Source organism: Chamaea fasciata, unplaced genomic scaffold (genome assembly GCF_029207755.1).
Source record: "Chamaea fasciata isolate MVZ Bird 193981 ecotype frontalis unplaced genomic scaffold, bChaFas1.0.hap1 SCAF_1, whole genome shotgun sequence".
Classification (NCBI taxonomy): Eukaryota; Metazoa; Chordata; class Aves; order Passeriformes; family Sylviidae; genus Chamaea; species Chamaea fasciata.
The window spans coordinates 129,796,716-129,819,202 of NW_027094086.1; the positions used below are offsets into that span (position 1 = coordinate 129,796,716).

Consider the following 22,487-nt stretch of genomic DNA (forward strand, 5'->3'; position numbering starts at 1 on the left):
TTGTGTGGGACAGGATGCTTTTATGGAGCCCTTTAGCCAACTTCTTTTGGGACTTACAGTGCAAAATATATTTTCTGCTTGTAGGTAAGATGCAGTATGAATTATATTTGATTGTCATTGGAGAAATTTTAATTGATTCTATATTGATTTGTCTGATTGATTTGTCGTTACACATTTAAAGATATTTCTGTTCTATTGTGAGATATTGATTTCAGGAAAGTAGCCTAAAAGCTTTTCATCAGGTAGTGACACCTTGTTTTATGAGTGAAGCTAAAGTTTTAGCAGCTGAACAAAAAATGAATGCTATACATAATCTCTGTGTAAAACTTGGCATTGAGTAAATATACATAATCTACATGTAAAAAAACATGGGTACTGATTAAATACGTACTATTGCATTTTATTGAGTAATATATACATTGTGCATTCTTTTTAACAACAGGCTGTAAACCAAAGATTATACAGAAGCTGTTAGTTCTTTAAAAATATACTGAGGTAGTACTGATACATTATTTTTCACTTCTTTATGATTAATTAATTCATATGTAATATCTAAATGTAATTGGTATTGAAACTAAATTAAGCTTTCAGTCAACTGAAGAATATCTCCCCATTAACAGTGCATTTGTTTGGTGTCTGTGTGCAGTTTTTGTAAGTGTGCATTTTTTATCCATGCAGTAGATAAAAAATAGATGTTCTATGTACTTTGACAGAAATATCCTGTGATCAAATGCTAGATAAGCTTCTTTCTACAAACTACTGTCATTACCTTTTTCTACATTTAATTGTTTCTATAAATGTCAACAGAGGAAATACATAATATTACAAATGTAGTGCATCCTCTAATCATTCATGTATAGGAACAACTTTTCTTTTATCCTCTTTGTGAACCTCATAGTTCTAGCTTATTATAGAGTCACCTAGTTTCCTTGACTTTGAGCTCAATACTTTTTCAAGACTTATGGCTTCATAATGATTGGTGGTTTGTGTGACAATTATTGGCTCTCTTCTTTAAAGATTAAAAATATTTGGTTGATGAAAAACAGGGACTTTGTCCTTTATCTGCTTTACCACTTTATTGGATATTTTTCATTAAAATCCTAGAAGAGTTATTGTCATGCAAGCAGAGCGCTTTAGGGCACTGGTTTATTCACCAGGAAATCTTACATCCTTACCCAGACATACACATTTTCTGGTAAGGGAGATGTGTTGCTCATACTTCATATCATGATGAGAATCAGGTGCGTTGGAGACATGACACAAAGGCCACTGAAGGCATTGACATCAGCAAATAAAATTTAAGTCCTGTAACAAAGCTCAGTGAAGCTTTTTCTTGGGCAAAAATGCCAGTCCAGGGAAAAGTATGCCCAAATTTTCCATAATATAAATGAAGATACAGAAATTGCGGCTTTCCTGGACCATTACAGCTGGGTTGTTTGGTTGGGGTTTTTTCCCACAAATAAATTTACTTGTAAAAAAGGGAAAAAAAAATATTTCACTGATCTTGTGACATTTTGCACCAAGTTCAGGAGAGCTGAAGGGCCCTGGTGAACACTCTGGTGAAAAGCAGTTGAGAATCCAAACTCACTTTGACAAGGAGATGAGCATGTTAAATTCAGAGAATGCTAAAACCTTGCTAGGCAGGTTTAAGTTGATGTTATAAACTTAAAAGTTATGTCATAGTTTTTTTATTTAAACTAGAACTGCAGCCCTTGTTTTATGTCAACAACAATTCTGTTGTGCTTGCTAATACTGGTGCTAGCAAAGTGAGATGGAAGCAAAGCACACATCACTGAGCTCCAAATGGAGGTCGTTGTGGTACAGCCCTTACGATCATTATACAAAAATTAGGTTTTGTAATTCCATTGTCATGGAAAAAAGTGTATTATATTTGTAAAGCTGTGGGGATAGGCTTAAATGTTGTGGAATTTGGGCCTGATAAATATGAATTTAGTTTGACACATTGCCTTGATTTTGCTACTAACATTAATTCAAGGATTAGTCATAACAGTCTCCAGTTTCAATTAAAAATCAAAATTAGTCTAATACAAGTGAATCATAGAACCCTTAGGTTGGGGAAGACCCTAAAGAGCATCAAGTCCAGCCATAAACCTAACACTGCCAATTCCACCATTAAAGCATGTTCCTGAGCACCATGTCTACACGTCTTTGAAGTACTCCCAGGGAGGGTGACTCTACCACTTCCCTGGGTGTTCCATTCCAATGTCTGACAACACTGTTGGTGAAGAGGATAACCCTCTCAATAAAAAAATATTCCAGGCTACAGAAGACATGATCTCTGCCAAGACAGAATACTTCCATCACTGCTCCTGTAAAACCCTTGCCTTTGGCAGAACACCATTATCTAATAACTTGCCCCAGTCTCAGCCTGCGTTCTCCCTTGCCCTACCAGCCATGGGGAAGCTCCTGTGGGATGTTGGGACTCCACAAAATCACCCCAGCAAAGCCAGAGAGAGCAGCAAGAACTGGAGTTATCCAAAGCCACTCCTGAAGGGACTGAGGGGAAAATGAGGTTTCTGCCCTCAGCACCTCGGGTCCTAGCTAAAATAATTTCCTTAATTGCAGATCAAAATGTCTTTCCAAGACATTACATAGAGCCAATTTTCCCTGTGAATCAAGCGGAACAAAGTTAGTTTGCAGTTTCTATTCCAACAGTTTTTAGCTACAAAGGAGGTAAATTTTCCAGCCCTGATTATTTTTTCATTACTCTATTATGCTGTTACCTTCCATGCTGGTGGTCCCAGTTATCCTGGTGCTCACAAGACCTGCTTAGGTTATGCTAAGTTTTTGCACAAACAGATCTGTGAGAAATATTATTTGTTTTCCCTATTTTATGATTGCATGACTTCTGTTACTGGCATGTTGTCCAACAGCACAATCACCTATTGACAGCTAAATAAACCCAAAAATTGAACAGCATCATACATAAAAAATGAGTAAGTGCATGGACATATCTTTTAATTACTGTTTTAGTTCTCTCTGTGTTTGAGAGATGTTTTTGGCTCTATTCCAGTCGGTCTAAAAATTGAAATGGGTGGTTATATAATTGGTAGATTATATGAAATAGCTCTACAGCATTAAATATTAAATTAAGGATTCTACTGAGGAGTTACTCTTTCTCTCTTTTTTAAGTGGACAACAGCAGTTTAAATCTAATTTGTACTGTAATGTTATCAGGGAGCATATTAACGTCTGAGAAGTGTCAGAACAACCAACAAAATACTTAATGTCCTGTTAAACCAGAGTCTAGCAAGCCTTGAAGAGTTGTGCAGTATTAGAAAATTGCAAGAACAACAGGCTACAAATACTGTTAAAAAGAGGTAGGGGACCAGGCTTCAATTTGATGTGCATCATCCATTTTTGGTTTTTCATCTAGAAACTTAAGCATGTAAACATATTTTTCCTATGTATCCTCTACTTAAACCATTCCACATTTTTTCTACAGTCTTCCTCTTTTTTTACCCTGTTCTCCTCCTATCTCAGCTGACCCCCAGCTAGTCCTTTGCAAATTAAAGTCCATGCAGCCTGAAGCCTTCTGCTGGCTTCCTCCTTAGCCCCCGCTAATGGGGGCATGCCAGACTTTCTGTCAAATGATTTCACTGTCTTTTTGTATATTTCCCTGTTAGTATTCTGCAGCATTTTCCTTTGGCTTCCCTGCTATGCCTTCAGAAATGCTGTTAGCTGTCTTTAGCTGAGGGCAATATTGCTCAGCTTTATCAAAAGGGAAGCCAGCCACAAAATTACTTTTTTGGAGTAGATTTTGTACAGCACTCTTGGCTACCCATGAGCCAGTCCACTCACAATCCATCTGTGCTGTGCTGCTTTGCATGCCCTTCCATGTCAGAGTACCTCTGACATTAATTACTGGCATTACTGCAGCGTCTGTAACCATCCCCCCCCGCCCATTTGCATCCACACCCTCATCCCTAACACGTTTGCTTTGCCATTACCTCGTGGCGAACAACTGTGCACTGAAATTTGATTATTCTAACCCAAAAGACATGTACAGATACCATGTTATGCTAATGAATTGATTTTTTTTCTGTCACATAACCTAGGAAATTAGACATAAATGAACCTTTAACAATTTCTGTCATAAAGAATAATGATATAAATGTAGGAACTTTAAGAAACAAAGTTAACTTTGCATTATATTAATGAATTCAGTCACATATTTTTCACACATTGCTCCTTCTGCCCTCCCCTACCCACCCAGGTGGAAACACATTCCATGTACATCTGCTGGAAAGTTGCTTTTTCATTACAGGAATTTGGAAGCATGTCAAGAATCACAGAATCTCAGGTTTGAGGGACCTCAAGGATCATCAAGTCCAACCAAAAATGATCATTAGCAGGAAAAGAATAAATGGTGCATGGTGAAAGCATTGTGTGTTGTCCTGGGCAGTGCGTTCTCAGTCTCCAGTGTGTTCTTATGCAGTGGTAGATGGATTACTTAAATCACAGTTTTTACATTTTTTACTTATAACAGGTTGCTTTTATCCTAGATTTTTTTAGCACTTGCAATGTGCTTTTCAGCAGTATTGAACACAAATATGAGCAATCAAACCTGCAACTAGAGTCAATTGGAGTTGCATCTTGAATATACGAAAATGTTTTTATATGTATTTTGAAAAATCATGTCCTTAATATTTCAAATGGATCATCCAAAGTGAGTCTGTATTTTTGCAGTTAATTTTCTCTGGGCTTAAATTCTTCATCTCTAAAGTCCTATCAGTTAAAATGGTGCTGTGAGATCAGTTTATTAATGTCAATTCTTTACATCATTGCTGTTCTCGTGAGTGCCTTGGAAAAGTTAATGTGAAAATCAATCACTTAGTTGCAAGACTAAAGCTTTACTAGTGTTTATGTCTTAGGCCAGCACAAGGAAAAATTATTTTTAAAAATGTATGGGAAAGACAATGATTAACTGAGGAGTGGCCTTTTTGCACCATAATAGAGACAGAATTCTTGGAAAACAGAATTAATCCTGTGGCTGAAAATTTCACTTTTGTGCACATCAACAGCAAGACTTAATTCTACCAATTTCTTAAGACTGGAATACTTGACTTTTTCAAGCTTTGCATTGAATTTAGTCTTACAGGTATAGAACAGTCAGCAGTAATAATTATATTTAGTTTTAGTCAGAATTCATGAAAGTCCTGCTTGTCAGATTTTCAGTCAGTTTCTCAGCATAACTGGCAGAGTACCTAAGAAGCTCCTCTGTAGCTGAACCAAGCCAGAAAAAATCCTAAAAACTGAGTTTACAGTCCAACACTGTTAGACAGTGTAAGACCTAGAAATACGAAATATTTTAAAGGGAAGATATTTTGTACCTTAAGGTAAATGTACATTATCTCACTTTTGTCAGACTTTCAACAGTAAAAGATCCTTCCTTTGGCTTTTTGTATAATTTGAAGCTAGAACTCTGTAGCTAGATCCAGCTTCATTAAGATCAATGAGCTCTTGTCCCTTTTGTACTTAAAGTCTGAGTTAAAAACATGCAAAAAATGTAAGTTTTAGCCTTGAGAGTTTTTTCACTGTGAGAATTTCTCATTTGAGTTTTCTGAGGTTTCCATTTGTGTTTTGGGTTTATTTGTTTGTTCTTTCATTTTTATGCAGGGATTTGTTCTGCCTTAAAACTGACAGTACCATCTCATACCATCCATGGTATTGAGGGGCAACCACTTCATCTTCCTGTTGACTACAATTTCAATGCTACAGCTTCTGAAATCCAGATAATTTGGCTTTTTGAGAGGTCTCAAAGTAATCCAAAATACTTGCTTGGCTCTGTAAATCAAAGAGTAGTTCCAGACTTGGAATACCAGCACAAGTTTACCCTTATACCACCAAATGCCTCTTTGAGGATTAATCCATTGCATCTCAGTGATGAGGGCAATTACATTGTAAAAGTCAATGTCCGTGGAAATGGGACCATAGCTGCAAGCCAAAAGATTCAAGTAGCTGTTGATGGTAAGTTAGTAAAAGATAGTATCTTCATTTTGAAAATAAAATTGCAATAGTTTTAGTATTCAATTAAAATTGGATTCTTAGTATCCAATTACAGTGGTGTCTCATTTAATGCAACTGTACATGAATAAATGCTAACAATTAAGTTATGTTGTTTTCTACTGCTGCTGGAGGCAATACTGAAAGATGCCAACCTTAAGGAAAATTAATATATGGATTGATGTTTCTATATCATAAGTAAAAAACTGAAGAGGTATAGAAACATTTAAGATGAAATTAGACTTCTAAAAAATAAGATTTAATAAGTTTCTGCTGTGCTATCATGAAGATGCGTTGAATTTCAGATAGACTTTTTCCCTGAACAACTTTACCTCCTGTAATAAAGAGGAGCCATTGACTTTTGCTGGTGACTGTAACCCTGTGTCTGTAAAAGAAGCCCAGATCTAAATTAATAAAGTACTGAATTTCCCTCTTTAGACTCTGCTCTTTGTGCTGGGGACTTTAAAAAAAAAATGTGGAAATGGGAAAGAATGATCTAAAAGGAGGACAAGAGGCTTCTGTAATTTATGGATTATACAGAGGGAACCCTGTAACTGTTGGGCTTGGAAGGAATGAGATCAATGACATCTTGAGGTGACAAGGTTAAAGCTGCCATTTAACTCACAAACCCATCCCAATCTGCAGACACCCTCGTGACAGATCCCCAAATTTCAGTGGTGCCCAGTGTGGGCAAAGCTGTGGACTGTCATGCTGGGAGGTCAGACAAGGTGGGCAGTCATGCTCTGTGTGCTTTTCATTTCTGTGGACTCAGTGATTTATATATAAGGCAAGAGGCCGTGATACACAACTGCAGCCTTTATCCTATTACCGGTATTATAAACAGTCTAGTTTTATTTATGTCCCATAACAATTCTTACAGTCACCAGCTGAGAATATGGCCTTCTTTTTTCAACCTTTAACTACTTTTAAGAGATTTATTTCCAGAGAGAATGGTGATTGCTATTTGAATCCTTTTGACCATGAAGACTGTAATATAGTGGCTTGTCATTTTAACGACTTTTCATATCTCTTTCTTTTACAGTTCCAGTCACAAAGCCAACTGTACATACTGAACCATCTTCAGGAGTAGTGGAGTATGTAGGAAATATTACCCTAAAATGTACTGTGGATAGAGGTACAAGGGTAGCTTACCAGTGGATGAAAAATGGGAAGCGCCTTCATGCTGGCCCTAATTATACCTTTTCATCAAACAATGCTACACTTCTAATTGTTCCTGCAGTAAAAGAAGACATTGGGAATTACAGCTGTCTGGTATCTAACCCTGTCAGTGCAATGGAAAGTGAGATAATTGCACCGACCATATATTGTGAGTATATGAAATATTCATTATTGTCTTTGTATGAATGATTTTGCTGGAAGGAGTGGCTCCAAATATGAAAACAGGCAGAAAACAGTTAAGTGCACATTGTACGTGAGGTTGCATTCAAAATGAGCTTGTTTGTAGTAGCTCTAACTTAAAATGGGATAATAAAGTTATTCAGTGTTGTGTAGTTGTGAAGATCAGTCTCAACTGCAGAATTCAAACACAAACTTCAAGATTTCCACAGATGTCTTCAGATGTGACTCAAAGGAAAAAAATAATGAGATTGTTATGCATGAAAATGTTGTTATAAATGGAGACACCAAATAGTATTGAAAAGCTAAGCACAGGAAGTACCAGGCTGAAGGACTGGTATCAGTGGGTTTCCTCAAGATCACTTCAAGTCCAGTCCTTTTTAATACTTACAATAATAGCACCAGAAAGAAGACAGGGAGTATCTCAATGAAGTTCATTTATGACATTAAATAGGAGGACTGAATGACTTTGACAGAGTAATAGAGCTGGGATGAAATTTGCTAGTGAAAAAACTAAATGGGCATGCCCTTACAGAGAATAAAAAACATGAACTTCTGCTGATAAGATTGAGATTGATTACAAAATAATCAAGACAGTGAGGCTAGGTGATCGAACTATCACAAGATATCTATGAACTGACAGCATGATTGGGGCAAGAGAAAAACATTTAATTCTAGCAATGGATAGAAGTGGGCAATGGATTTCCAACAAGGAAACAAGGGGAATGATAATGGCACACGGAAGATAACACCACATGTACAATACTTCATGCAGTCCCTGCAGATCCCAGAATGCTAATCTTGAGCTGGAAAGAAAGGAAGACAGGAATGGAGAAGGGACCCAGAGACCTCAATTATACTTGGCAAAATTAGAGCTGAAAGAAGTGATTGCATTCCACATCAAATGGGAAACATGAGGGAGCAATAAGAGTTGCATAAAGACCATTTTTTTACAGAAGAATAAACCATGAGGTAGCCAGGTATTTTGACTGGAAATGAAGGCCCCTGAGAAACTAATTGAGTTGGAGGAAACAAAAGATTGATTTAAGCACCATTTAACAATTATACAACAAATCTTATGGCCTTCTCATTTTGGTCCATGTCAGAAATTCCCAGTGCCTCCTCAATTTTCAATTAGCACATTCTACACATATGTGACCAATTATCCTTCTCAGAGGAGAGCTGAAATTTGAAAGGCCAGGACCTACTTTGCAACCAGTCCTATTCAGATATAGCCAGTTTACCCTGTGGCCCAGTCTGGAAGGAGCACTGCAAGGACTGGAACTGGATTTCTGTCCAGCCAAGGGCTGGTGCTCATTCCTGCTTTTTCCAGGCTCTGGCAGCTAGCGGCTGGTAGACAGCTCATGCTAAACTTGTTATGATTGTACTACCAACATATTCAGAACCAACATCTCTTACATCCCTAGCTCTCATATTTTCCTCCTCCTTCTTTCATCTCATCTCCTTTCATCTCTGATTATCTATTCTGCTAGTAGTTTGGGGGGTTTTGTTATAACTTGGAAGAATTGGATAAGGGGATGACTTACATCTAAAGTATGGGGAAGTGGTCTCTACATTGCACCAGAAGAAAAGAAAAAGACTGCCTAAATTAGCAAAGATTAACAAGGACATTGTTAGATATGAGCTGATATAAGCTTATGTGTAACTTACATAATTGACAGCAGTACAAACTTGAAGAAGCAGTTGCAAAGCGTCCTAAATAGAGTAAATATTGAGTTTCCATCTCATTAGACAGAGGAATCATGATAAACAAGGAAATAAACAGCGCTGATAGAGTTTTAACTTATCGTTACTGCAGTTAAAAAAAAAATCACATTCTTTCCTCAAGGTAGACATTTTTATATGCCTGCTTTTGTAGAGTCACAGTCTCAGCTCACTTATGTGCCTAAAGTGCGAAGAACGGAACTTGACGCTGTATGGATGCAGTTCCTCTACTTCGTTTCTCACTTTAATGAGCTGTGAATTGGCCTTGTGCAGGTCTGTCTTCAAAGAATACCTACAGAGAGCTTGGTGACACTGTATCCAGCCTGACAGCCTCCCATGCAATAAAGTCAGGTCAGGCTAGAAAAACATCTGCCCCTCTTGCTACCGTTCAGACAGCTCTGTTTGTTGCACAGCCCGTGTGAGATTTGAATTTCTGACCTGTTACACTTGGGATAGTCTCCAAAGCACTGATCCCACTGACAGGTGTCTGGTACACTTGCTCTGACAATGTGTGTGCCCTTCAGTCCCAGCTGTAGTACTGCTTCCTCCCTTCTTCCTCACTCAATTACAATGCATTTTTCTGCAAATTTGAAAAATCTTTCCAAGTTCTAAACTAGAAACCTGTTTTTGATGTATTGTTTGCCAGAATTTCGAAATCTCAAAGTTACTTAAGTGTCAACATTTCTTGAATCTTTTGCTGTTTAAATGGTTGTGATATACAGCTCTGTCAAAAACCTTGAGATTCACTTTTTCTCCATGTGCATATGCATTTTCAGAACGTCATTCATCAGAACTGAGGGTTTGCTTTGTGCATAATATAAAATCTGGAAAAAAAGTATTAAAAGCAAAAAATGCAATGCTGAAAGACCTGCGGTATTCTCTTTATCCAAGTCAGTGATGGGAATTGGGGTCTTACTTGCTGAGCTAGATGAAGTCAGCTAATTTTGTTCAACCACTGCCTGCAGAAGTACTTTGTCTCCCAGCTCCCAGTTGTCAATAATCCAGACCAGGCCCTGGGATCTCTCTGTGCCATATGTCATTGCTGTGGGGGAGTTACTGCAGGTAATAAAGAAAAGGTCACTCACAGTAAATACCTGCCATCTGCTTGGAAACTGTAACTGTCTCGTAGTGATAGGAGCAATTGGAAATATTCCCATGGAGCAGTAAATTGGTACTCAGAAAGATTGATTTATTATTTTACACGTCATTTAGTTAACTGGTTTTACTGAGGCAAGAGGCAGTTTTCTGTAGAGAGCAATACTGGAAAGGGAAAATAGAGCTGAGGGATCCATGAAGTCTGTCATGGTGAGTTTTTACTGAGTATGAAAAGTGGGTTTTAATTTATGTCTTATTGATATTATCCTGCTTCCCCGTTAGTTATGATGATAATGCAGCCTAGAACGTGGTTATTGCAGTTGTGTGAATCAGAAACAAATTATTTCAAGACTGGAAGAAGCTGCTGTCCTGTAGGCTGCAGCAGACACTGTTGTAATGTGTTGATGGAGTTGAACTCAGGAGACTAAGTGGGATTTTCTTCCTCAAGTCTTCCAGAAGATAGAATATACTTAGTACTAGTGAGAGAATTGTTAATTGTCTGCTTTTCATAATCATCCTTGAAACTGTGTATACCTGTCAGTTGCCCATTGTTTAGGGACCCTGATGTACACAATTCCCAGGAGAGGCAAAATATTGCTCCAAGCAAAGCAGAAGGGTTGCCCAATCCTTTTGTTGACTTCAGCAAGGAATGCCACTTTTCAGATTTTGTCAAGATTTGGCTATTTCTTAAGATAACCTCTCTGGTTTTTTCAAACTTACCTCCTCAGCCAGTGTGTGTCAGTGTTTGTATAAGGATTTCTTTCAACTTGCAGCTTTTATTAAAATATGGTTCTCAGTGTTATCTCTTTATGCTGCACAGTTATGATACTGATAAAAAAGAAGAACACAGTTCTGGTTCTTTTGCAGACTGTGGCAAACCACTCACTACAGTGAGGGGACATGGAAACCAGTCCGCTATTCTTACCATTTATCTCTGTTAACACATGTCAAAGACATATTATCCGTGAAAATAAAAGCTAATTCTCCTAAGCAAGGAGAATTGGATTGGAAGAATCACTGAATTGCTATGAAAAGTAAAAAAAAAAAAAAAAAAAAAAAAAAAAAAGTATGTTGCTGCCTATAGTTTGTGAGAGGTTTTATTTCATTTATAAAAAATGTCAAAGGCCAGTACATCCCTTCTGCTTTCAGATCTGAAAAAAAGGGAAGTAAATACCTATAAGAGGTGAGCCCCTGTGAAAAGCTCCCCTTCCACAGAAGCATGCAGCCCAAGTGAGGCTAGCCAAGCCAAAACAGTGGGGAATAGGTCTGTACTTCACAGAAATGGTCATTACAGGTCAGCTGGCTCTTGGAGGCAATAAAACAAGTGACTCAGGAAGTGAAAAGCCTTTGAGGATGCAGCCCAGCATCTAGAACTTAAAGAAAAGCCATAATTCTTCAGAGTGGCCACCGAAGTGTAGGTGGAAGCAGCAATAATTCATGCTGAAGTGAATTTGTATTTTATTTCCCAAGTAAATATTATGGATGATGTTGGCCATTCCTTAAAATGAGATTGCAGAAAGCTTACCACTAGGAAATAAGTAGAGAAAATTAAAAGATTGGCAAGTTTATGTTGTGAAATATGGACATTTATTTAAAATTGGACTTAACTGAGGTCATATGTGGTGGTCTGTTGTGGTGGTTCTCTTGTCAAAGCCTGAACAAACAGAAAAAACAGAGGCACACACAAAATGGCCTGGTTTGTGCTGTATGCTGGTGGCTTAGGTGTTCTTGAAAAATAAATGAAGGCAAACAGTAAATAGAAGTGTATATTAGAGAATGTTCTAACATCTTCCTGAATTTCCTGGTGGGAAATAAAGCCTGAAATATACAAGTGTGCAGCTTCATGTAGCAGGGATTTTCCTATTCAAACCCAGCTACATTATCTTAATGCTTCCAGAGAATCACAGGAAGGTGGAAATATTACTAGATTCCACTGTCTGCAATGGGCACAATACTGTGCTCGTTTGGTGCTACATCATTCTGTATGAGGCAGCCTTACTGATATTCAGGGATCCTACCAAAAAGATATTTTGCATATTTTCATCTTTGGCTCTGTCGGTATTAGGTCTGTGCATTTTTGATTATTCATGTAAGCCCTTAGGGAATTAACAACATTAAAATGAATAGGGTTTGGGTTTTTTGGGTTTTTTTAACTAGAAAAAGTTATTTAATAAGGCACACTTCAATTATTATATTCTCTACATTATTATCTATACTTAAATAACAGTAAAAATAATTTTAATATGTAAAGATATAAAACCCCAATGATCTGAAATGTTCTAGTAAAAACAACATGAGAAATATTCTCATAATATTGAAATATATATCTTCCCTTTCATTTTCCTATGCAGGTTACACTAAAAATATTCATCTGCTCAATTTTTTGAGTAACGAACGCATGACTTTTGAACAACATATGCTTCTTCTAATTATATTCAGAAAAACATCTTTCAGCACAAGAACTTGCTATTGAAAAGAGCAGAATTACAGTAGTAATTATTTAAGTATTTTTAATTAATTAAAGTATTATTTAATTAAAGTATTGTTTAATTATTTAAAGTATTATTTACTAGTACAAACCTACTAAAATGGGGGGAAAGTTCAAGTTTATTCTAGCAGTCATTTATGGAAAATTTTTTCTGAACTTGTCTAAGGCACACCCCACTTAATATTATACCTGTAAGTTAGTTCCTTAAATAATTACTAAACTGTAAATTATTGCAGTGAGGGTAGCATTACAAGGCAAATTGGTTCTCTTTTAAATTTGTAGGGAAATTAATTATGCCAGTAAGTTTGGCATTGAAGTAGAAATCAAATATGCTCCTGAAGAAGACATGCTCCTTTACTTCATAGAAATCCAGATGATTTAAGTTTTCATTCTTTTTGTCATGCTGAGCAATACATAGACCCATGCTTTTTCCTCAAAGAACAATTGGACCAGTATTAAGTGGGTGCAGCCTGAGCTAAGCCTAGCACAGACCTAGTTATTGAACTGAAAGCCTTTTCATTGAAATGACTGAATGCCAGCCATTCTAAAAGCTACTCTAAGTTAAATATTCTAACTTTAGAGATACACTTCTGATTAAATTTTAATTATATAGTATGATTTTCATTTTCTCATTGTGTTTCCCCTTTTTTCCAATGCAGATGGACCTTATGGACTTAGAGTAAAATCAGACAAAGGTCTGAATATAGGGGCAGTGTTTACAGTTGATGTGGGAGAAGTTGTACTGTTTGACTGCTCAGCAGATTCAAATCCACCAAACACTTATTCATGGATTCAAAGGGATGACAATACCACTCAAGTAATCAAATATGGACCCCATCTGGAAATTGTATCTGATAAAGTGGCCCAGAAGACAATAGATTACATGTGCTGTGCTTTCAACAACGTGACTGGAAAACGAGATGAAACTCAGTTCACAGTTGTCGTTATGTCTGTAGGTAAGAATGTAACTTCATTGCTGTGAAGTGTAACATCTGAGTGGAGTGTCAGCCCCAGAAAAAGGAATTCATTCTTAGAAGATGTATCAAAATTTAGGTCTTGATAAGAGTACAGTAAAGGGGCTTTTGGACATTCCGTGGGATACAGGTTTTACTTGCGGTATGGAATGCAGCCCACTAAGACACTGAAGTTTTGTGGGCTTTTATTACAATGTTCATGTAAATTATTTCCTTGTCATAGTTATGAATCTCTGGATTGATTGCTGGGTTCTGAAGAACCCGTATCTTTATTTCTCATACACCATAACCTCAGCTCCTGTAGGATTGTGCTCAATAGCAACAAAACAGTTTTTCAGAAAATTTCCAGAAGCATAGAGCAAAGAACGAGATATCAAGGAAGTCTGGTATCTTTTCTCAATACAGATGGATACAAGTATTTCCAGCTAAGGAACATATGCTATTAATGTTCAACAAGATTGACTAGATTGCCTGTTAGAAAATTTAACAAAGCTATTTCACTTATGCTCAGCAAAGAGCTAACAAATTTGTTAGTCTGGTAAACAAGAAGACATGTCCATGATTCAGGCTACTTACTGATTCATCATGAATCCAGGGCTTTCAGTATGCTGGAAGGAAGATGGGTTGCAATTTCATGGTAAGAATACTGCACTCCAAAGCTAAATGTTGTGGTTAGTAGTGAAAGAAAATGCAACCAGAACTACTTCTTGATAGAAATAAACATGACATTTCTCTAGGAAGTTCATGTAAGATATGATATTCAGCTGAGATTTCCTTTCAAAGGCCAAAAAAGGGAGAAGACTCCACAGCATCATGTTTAGTTGCACTTAAAATAATAGATTTCCTAATTTAAAATATTTTACTTAAATCTTATTAAAACATTTTATCCTCTGTATTTAAAAATGTAAAAAAAAAAAAAAAAACCCTCTGCAGTAATTTTATTTTTGATGAGTGTTTATTCAAATCATCACTAAATGGAGATGTCAAGGCTACACTTTGCAGAGCAGCACTGACTGATTCTAAGAGAAAATTTTCCACATTCCTTTTCCTTACCCCATAATCCTAGATACAGAGCCTGGACTATGGCATTCAAAATACCAGAGACCCCATTTTCAGTAGCAACAGGAATTCTGATGTTTCAGAAGATCTTACACAACTTCCCCATGGGACCGAAACTCACCTATATGGTGCTATAGACAGCTGTGTAATTAATACTAGTAATTATCAAGAAAACAATTATTTTAATAAGTTACAATTGTATCAATAGTTGCACTAAGTTGTTACCATTTTTAGCAAAGATTCTAAAATAAGATGAGGTATCTCATGTACACCAGTCATCACTCAATTTTCAAGGTTAGTCAGGTCGTGTGTGTTAAATGCATGGAAAGAGCATGTCTTTGTTTTCTGCACTGATATATCTATGGAGATGTGATTTATTGAGTCTACATTTGAAATTACTCACTTTAAAGAACAGTTTTAAGGACTCATCTGATTCTCCAGCATTTGAGGTTTTTCTTCCTAAGGAAAGCAGTATACCGAAGGCCTATTTAAAAAATCAGTTGAATTGCAGTGATTTATTTTCCCATATCTTTAGGACACATCTGCCTAGAAATCCTCATATTTAATCTGCATGAAAACCACTGCACATGTAGCCAGCACAATGCCAGTGAATTTCATGGAGGTGTAAGTAGATGTAAGCAGTTCTAGCCCTCTGCACAGGAGTTCATCAATACTGAACACACATCCAGCTAAATAATATACATTTTAATTGTACTAGTAAATCTGGCATTAACAAATACACAACATTGATTTACCTGTATGGATTGTGACATGCCCTTTAATTACATGGATTCTGCACAATTCAGAGCAAAAGGAGGAAATTAAGAGTGCACAAGCAAATATGTCTGACATTTCCTAACTTCCACATTCTTGTCTTCGAAAATTCACTACAAATGTTTTCCATGTGCTTTTAGGTATGCAATTATATGCAATTTGTGTTTGTTTTGTATCAGAAAACCCTGCTGGAAAAGTCCTGCTAATGCATATCCCAGCAAAACACCTGAGCAAAGGAAAGAAATATTTTGAATATATTTAGATGTGAATACAAACAACATGGTGGAGTCACCATCCTTGGTGGTGTTTAAGGAAAGACTGGACATGGAACTTAGTGCCATGTTGATCTTTGGTCATGGGTTGGACTTGGTGGTCTCAGAGGTCTTTTCCAGCCTAACTGATTCTGTAATTCTGTGATAATTTACTGATTTCTGATGTGGTTTGATAAACAAGACTGTCAGTGATCTAAAAATCTTTAGAAGAAGTCCAATGGATCTTTTGTCCTCTCCTACTTTACAGCTCCTACTACTAGGAGGATTTCCCTCCCATCTAGCACAAGTTACTCTCTCATCCTCTTTCTCGGTAATCTCTATACCTCAAGTTATAATTTGCATCTTCTTTTTGTGATGCTGTAATTTGTGGATTACATTTACTGATTTTCATTTAGCGCTAGGCACTAATCTGCTTTGAAGTCTTTTCTAATATGCATATCATTGCTTTTTCAGTTCAGGAGATCTGTGGGGAAAAATAAATAATACCCATTCACAAGACCCAGATTTTGCATCAGTTTTGTATGTCTATGCAGGTTTACTAGCTTCAGAATAATTTTAAAAGATGCATTTTTCAGTGTCATTGTAGCACGTTGTAAAGAACAAGGAACTAAATACAGTACTCATCTTCTTTGTCACAGGGTTGGAAAAGCTGGCCCAGAAAGGAAAATCTTTGTCTTCTCTTGCAGTAATAACAGGAATTTCATTATTTTTGATCCTAGCTATGGCCTTTTTATTCCTATGGAAAAGATATCAGCCACATAAAGGTATGTAAAAGTTAAGCATAGTCCAGCTCTTCTTTTAGACCATTGGAGCAATAAGAATAATTTTTTTCTTCTTCTTCTTCTTTTCAGTGATACAACAGAAGCTACATAGCAGGTAGAAAACTAATTCATCTTAGGTCTAAAAGTACTTTCCATCCAGAGAATTGCATTTTATCATATTTATTTTCTTTCCTTGGCTTATGACGTCAAACTGAGAAACATGTTTGTGTTTTCTAGGGTGGAAGCTGATTACAGAAAGGCACAGGCATTTTCAGGTAATGGTAATGAAATAAGTGTGAGCATAAGGTCAAACTCCATTCCTAAAAAGAAAAATAGCATCCCCACATACAGAAAAAAAGTAAAAGGAAAGGAAGAAAAGTGTGTTTTTTATTTTGGGTTGCACACCACTATGATAGCCTAATTAAGATAAGACCTAAATGAGAAGTCAGCATAGACTTAGCTCATGCCTGGAGCTCATAGCAGTATGTACTGTTGTCTTGAATTCTACCTACTAATGCCAGTAGTGTGGGACTAGAATACCTGTATTCCACTGTTGTCACCATTAGGAATTAAATCAGTGTTATTCTGGGATAGCAGTAAGAGGTGATACACCATGGGAGGATCACAACTGAAAATGTTCATGGCATCAATTGTTATCAAATCATGAGTTAATGATGTTGTAGTATACATATGTAATCTTCTACCATATTCTGTATTGCCTTTCTCTGTGTTGTCAGGACCCAGAGTGTTTTTTTTCCCTGACTCTTTTCTCTCCATAATTCTTCCCACATGATCCTAGGCAGGAGATGCTAGAGGCAAGCCATCCTTTGGAAAGATATTACTTTTATTCCCATTCCTTTCTACCAAAGCATCAGAACAGACCATAAACTGCTACATGCACAAGTATGGGGAAGTATATGAAGCTTAGGAAGGTAGGACATTCACCTGAGCACAGAGAGTCCATCAAAGTCATAGAAAGGATAGAATCTCAACATTGTTGTTAGTACTGCAACCTTTGATGTGGAATGATGCCCAATAGACAACCAAGAGCTTCACATCTCCTGGACAGTGGGAGGGTAGAGAAAGAGACTAAATACACCTAAATACAAGCTGTAGCTGAAGTCCCAAATAATAATGTGGCACCTATTCATACCATGTTCCATTTTTTTTTCTCAGAATTATAAAACATTCAGGTGGTACTTCCTTAGTACACTGTAGATGTGCTGAGTTTATTATTTCAGCCTCTCTTCTATGGGAAATGAAAGTAAATTGGTCACTTTACCTTCCAGAATAGAGAGTATGAATGTCTCTACCAAAATTGTTGCTGGGGTTAGCAAGAGGCTCCTCATTTGGTAGAAGGTGTGGGAAATCACCAAGTACCATGCACATCAGATCTGCACCTGTCCTGCCTCACTCCACACCAGTTTAGGAGCTTGGCAGGAAGTGGTCTAAAGCAGATCACATGAGCAGTATTCAGGTGTTTTAAAAATTAGGGCAAAATACCTTGCAAGTCATTATTTTCCAGGTTCATATCACATCTCTTTTTAATCTTTGTTCTAACTTTAGGTCATGAAAGTGCTTCAGATGATTTTGGGATATATGAGTTCATCACTTTTCCAGATCTTACCAGTGGTTCTAGGGTATGTGATTTTACATCATATACAGACAGTTTCTCTTCTATTTCACTAGGTATACTTAATATCTGTACCAGAAGCCTTCTGTAGGTTTGCTTCTGTTGCTCTTTACAGATGTCTGTATGACACCGTATTCATGGCTACTGTTTACCCAGTGCTTGCTTTTTCTTGCCTGTGTTACTGGTTCAATATTTCAGAATCAGCATAGTGAAGTAAGGAATAACCAAGCTCTAAAGATAGCAATCTCCATTCAAATACCCTATTTTAAAAGAATATTAAAAGAATATTAAAATAATATTAGTAGCACTGAACCAATTGTGTCACACATGCAAGCGTACTGTTGTGATGCCATTTTCTCCCTTGACCCTAATATTTCTGCTCATGCAACATTCAGCCCTGGCAGTGCAGAAGGGTCTCAGGGTGTTATTTAAAGTGTAAATGTAAGGTAAGTCTCAGCTGTATTTCACAAAAATTATTTTGTTGGTTTCACATATTGCGGGGGAGGAGTTAAGTAAAGGAATTTTGCCTGCAGAAAAAGAATCCTGCAACATTTGCTGCTTTCTTGCATCCCGTCTTTGCTGACATTACTGCATAGCAGCTGGAGATCATTCTGATATGGTGTAAAAGGACAAAGAAAAAAATCAGAAATAGGGCCACAAAATTTAGGGACAATGGTAAAATTAGGAGGAAATAGAAGAAGGACTTTCCCTTAGCTGGGGGAAATTGCCAGCAATGTAATCTTATATCTTTGGAGAGCATCAATCTGGTTAGATAAGGGAGAGCTCTTAAAACATGGTCACAGGGTCACATTATCACACCTAATTTGTTTTTATGATTAGTCCTCATAATACATGGTATCAAAAAACAGTCATAGATTAATTTTTTATCTTCTCTGATGGAGTTCGATGTTTGAAGCACACATTTATGGGGCTAAAGTGCTACTGCAAATATTAATGGAGAGGACAGACTTTTACAGCAGCAGAGATAAAAGACTTTTAGAAAACAGAGCAGCTGAATTGCTTCTGTTCCAGTTTGTGCCAGTAAGAGGTTTATTAAGTTTAGATTTCAGGCTCTAGATCATCACAGCCTTAAGCACACTGCCAAATTATACTGAAGAGGGTATATTTAGATTAAATAAATTCTTCACTGTGAGGATGGTGAGGCAACTGGAAGTTGCCTCATTTGCAGATGCCTCATCCCTGGAAGTGCTCAGTCAGACTGGACTTTGAGCAACGTGGTCTAGTGAAAAATGTCCCTGCCTGTGGCTGAGGGGTTGGAACTGGATGATCTTTAGGGGCGTCCAACCCAAACCTTCTATGATTCTATATCCATTAAGCTGATCATATCACAAGATCATGTTCTTGCAGGATCGGGGTCTTAGTAGGTCAGGAGGGAGAGAGCAGTGACAAGAATGACAGGATGGATGTATAGGCAATGAAATCTATTTTAATTTCCAGTAAAATTTCAAGGAACAGGAGAAACTCCACCGGTTTATATTCAACTACTCAAATGCATAGCATTGCAGATAAAGTCAGCATTTGATCCACTGATTCATTTTAGTCAGCAGAGAAAGAGGAAAATAAGAAAATGGAGATAATGAAGAACTGGAAGTTGGGTATAGGCAGATGTAGGCAGAAAGACTGGTAATTCCTCATGGATGTGACATCTAGGTAAATCTGCTGTCATGACATAAGAGGAAATATGTATATGTTAATGTATATGTATATGTTAATATACTTAACGTGATGAACAATCAGTATTACTTGATTTATGGAAATTCAATGTATTTCTCTCTCTCTTTGACAGGCCAGTGGGAATTTTATGCTGAACCCATATCCTGAATATTTACTGGCTTTTTACTGTCTGTTCTCCTGCTTTTCTCTTTATTAAATGTTCCTTTCTTGACTTGTGGTATATTAATATAATGTATTTGCTGTATTGAATGCAAAAGCTGCATCCTAAATCTTTTAAGGGACTAGATGAATTTAAAACCATTACTTGCCTTACTATTAATGTGACAAGAACTTGCCCAAAATGAAGTGTAAACTGGCAGAGATTACCTGTTCAATCCACAAGCAAAACTTTGACGAAAAGTTTTGAAAATTACAAGTTACATTAACAGTTTAATTTCTGTTGTATCTTTTGATTTTTGTACTTACAGTAGGAATACACTTTGTTGGTTTCAGGTTTCAAGTCAATCTGTTCCTGGCCCTGACTTTGTCACAGCCCAGGATATGCTAAGTACGGTTTATGAAGTTATTCAGCACATTCCTGAGCAGCCACAACAAGACCACCAACAGTAAGTTACAGACTGTTCACTCACATGGTAGCTCGAAGACAAATACTTTTGCATCCCGAACAATTTACATTTTGTAGCTGTTTTTTGATTCCACTGGGAGAGTTATGGAAGGAAATATATAAGCTACCTTAATTCTTCCACCATTTCCTATCCAACCCCCCACTTTTCCTCAAGACTCCAGTCTGTTGTTTCGTTACGCCAGTTTTGTTAAAGTGCAGAAAAACCAAAAGTAAGGTCTTCAAACATGGCTTCAAATGAAAATTCCCACTTAATTTAACAGAGCACTTCCTAGTGAATAGATTAAATATTCAATCAAAGCAGTTTAATTGGTAGCATGGCCTCCAGACCTCTCAGCCATGTGCCAAGTATAGGTAAGGGATGGGGGTTTTGCAATGTTGAGGTCGGTCAGCTGAGTAATAATCAGTGGTTGTTAAAGTAGTCACTGAAATACTAACAGACTAGTACTTAAGTAAGCAGTGTCTCTATAGCAGAAGAATTCTTGTGTGGTACCCTGGCTGGGAACTCCACAGAAACACTTTTCCTGAGGTAAATACCAGGAAGGCCTCAGCACATTGTGCTTATGTCTCATAGACCTGGTTTTGTACAAATCACCAACTGTATATCACTTCCTAACATAAGAAGGGTGAATACACTGAAGTTTTTGTAATTGTGGTATAGCTGCCATAAATCTATTGTGAATACAGTAATTACAAATTTAGAACAGCACACAAGACTTTATTTGGTAACAAGCCTATTATATCTCATTTTCCATGGTTTTTTAATGTGTTCTGTTTCTTTTACAGTTGAAAAGAAAAACACATACTCTTAACAATATGCTTATCAGTAGGCTGAGTAATCACAATGTTTATGTGACTGCATTAGCATGCGGTACTTACACTACACTACAAAAAATTTCCTTATATCTTAGGTTACGTCTTCAACTGTGTGTGCAAGTTATGTATGTAAACACACAGCCATGCTTGTCAAAACAAGCTGGTCAGTGAGAAAGCAACACTGAATTGCTAATGATGTTTTTGTTCTGCTTGGAATTTTTCACTTTGAACCCTAAGATTTTTTAAGCCAGACGTAAAAAATACCATTCACAAAGTACATATATTCTTGCTCTTCCTCTTACATGTCTTCCTTCTCAACTTTCTCGCTGATACATGACCCCTCAGAAAAAAAGGAATAAATGCAACAAAAAGGTAACTTGAACTTTGGGACAGTTCACATTTCAGCTAAACTTTGCAAAACATGTTCTGTAATTGTAAAGGACTCATTTGCATAAACCAATTTTGCTGCTCTTTTCATAGTCCATATTTTGAAAAGGAAACAGGAAAAAGTTTTCACTAATAGCACAAAATCTGCTAAGCATGATACTGGGCAAATTACTCAGATTAGAAGGACCACATACATGAATTTTCCAATTCCTGACCTGCTGAGAAGGAGCACTCTGAGTGATAAATAAATAACGCTGGCTAAGTCAATACTGGTCCTTACAGCAGGATGCTTCAATTTCAGTATAAGGAAGAAACAAAACACCACAGAACAGAGAATGAAGCAGGGGAAGTAATTGCAAACTCCCGTAGTGCAAAGTAATGTTTACTTTTGGATGAATCCCACAGACTCGGTATCTGTACAATAATCAGCAATATTCACAGGAAAAATTATACAAAACTTGCCTGCACTCTGTTTATGGCAGGAATCTTTCTTCGTACAAAGCAAAAGAACAGATATTATGGGGCCCAAACAGATTCATTGGTTAAGTGGTCACTTTATTCTTATTCCCAATGCTTCTAAATGGAACTGCTGTGATTTCACAAATTTATTAAAATAAATATGTAAAGCAAAATCAGTCAAAAGCAATGTTTAATTCTCGGGTTTACAGTCTGAGAATCTTTCAAATCCTTCATTTGAATGTAACTTCACCAGAATTAGCTGGTGTTCTCTCTCTTGCTCTTAGAAATGCCAGTGACAGTACCAGCAAATTTGCAGACTAGCCAACACCTGACACATGGAAATA

At 36.9% G+C, this 22,487-nt stretch overlaps 1 protein-coding gene across 1 annotated transcript; it reads left to right on the top strand.

Annotated features, from left to right (window-relative positions):
* Positions 1-14: 14 nt before the first annotated feature.
* On the top strand, positions 15-20,468 carry HEPACAM2 (HEPACAM family member 2). The gene is made up of 9 exons (XM_066186589.1): positions 15-84; positions 5,641-5,991; positions 7,070-7,354; positions 13,351-13,647; positions 16,409-16,534; positions 16,622-16,646; positions 16,769-16,806; positions 18,098-18,171; positions 20,352-20,468. Exons 1-9 carry the CDS (start codon positions 15-17, stop codon positions 20,466-20,468), a joined length of 1,383 nt encoding a protein of 460 aa, XP_066042686.1.
* The last annotated feature ends 2,019 nt before the right edge of the window (positions 20,469-22,487 follow it).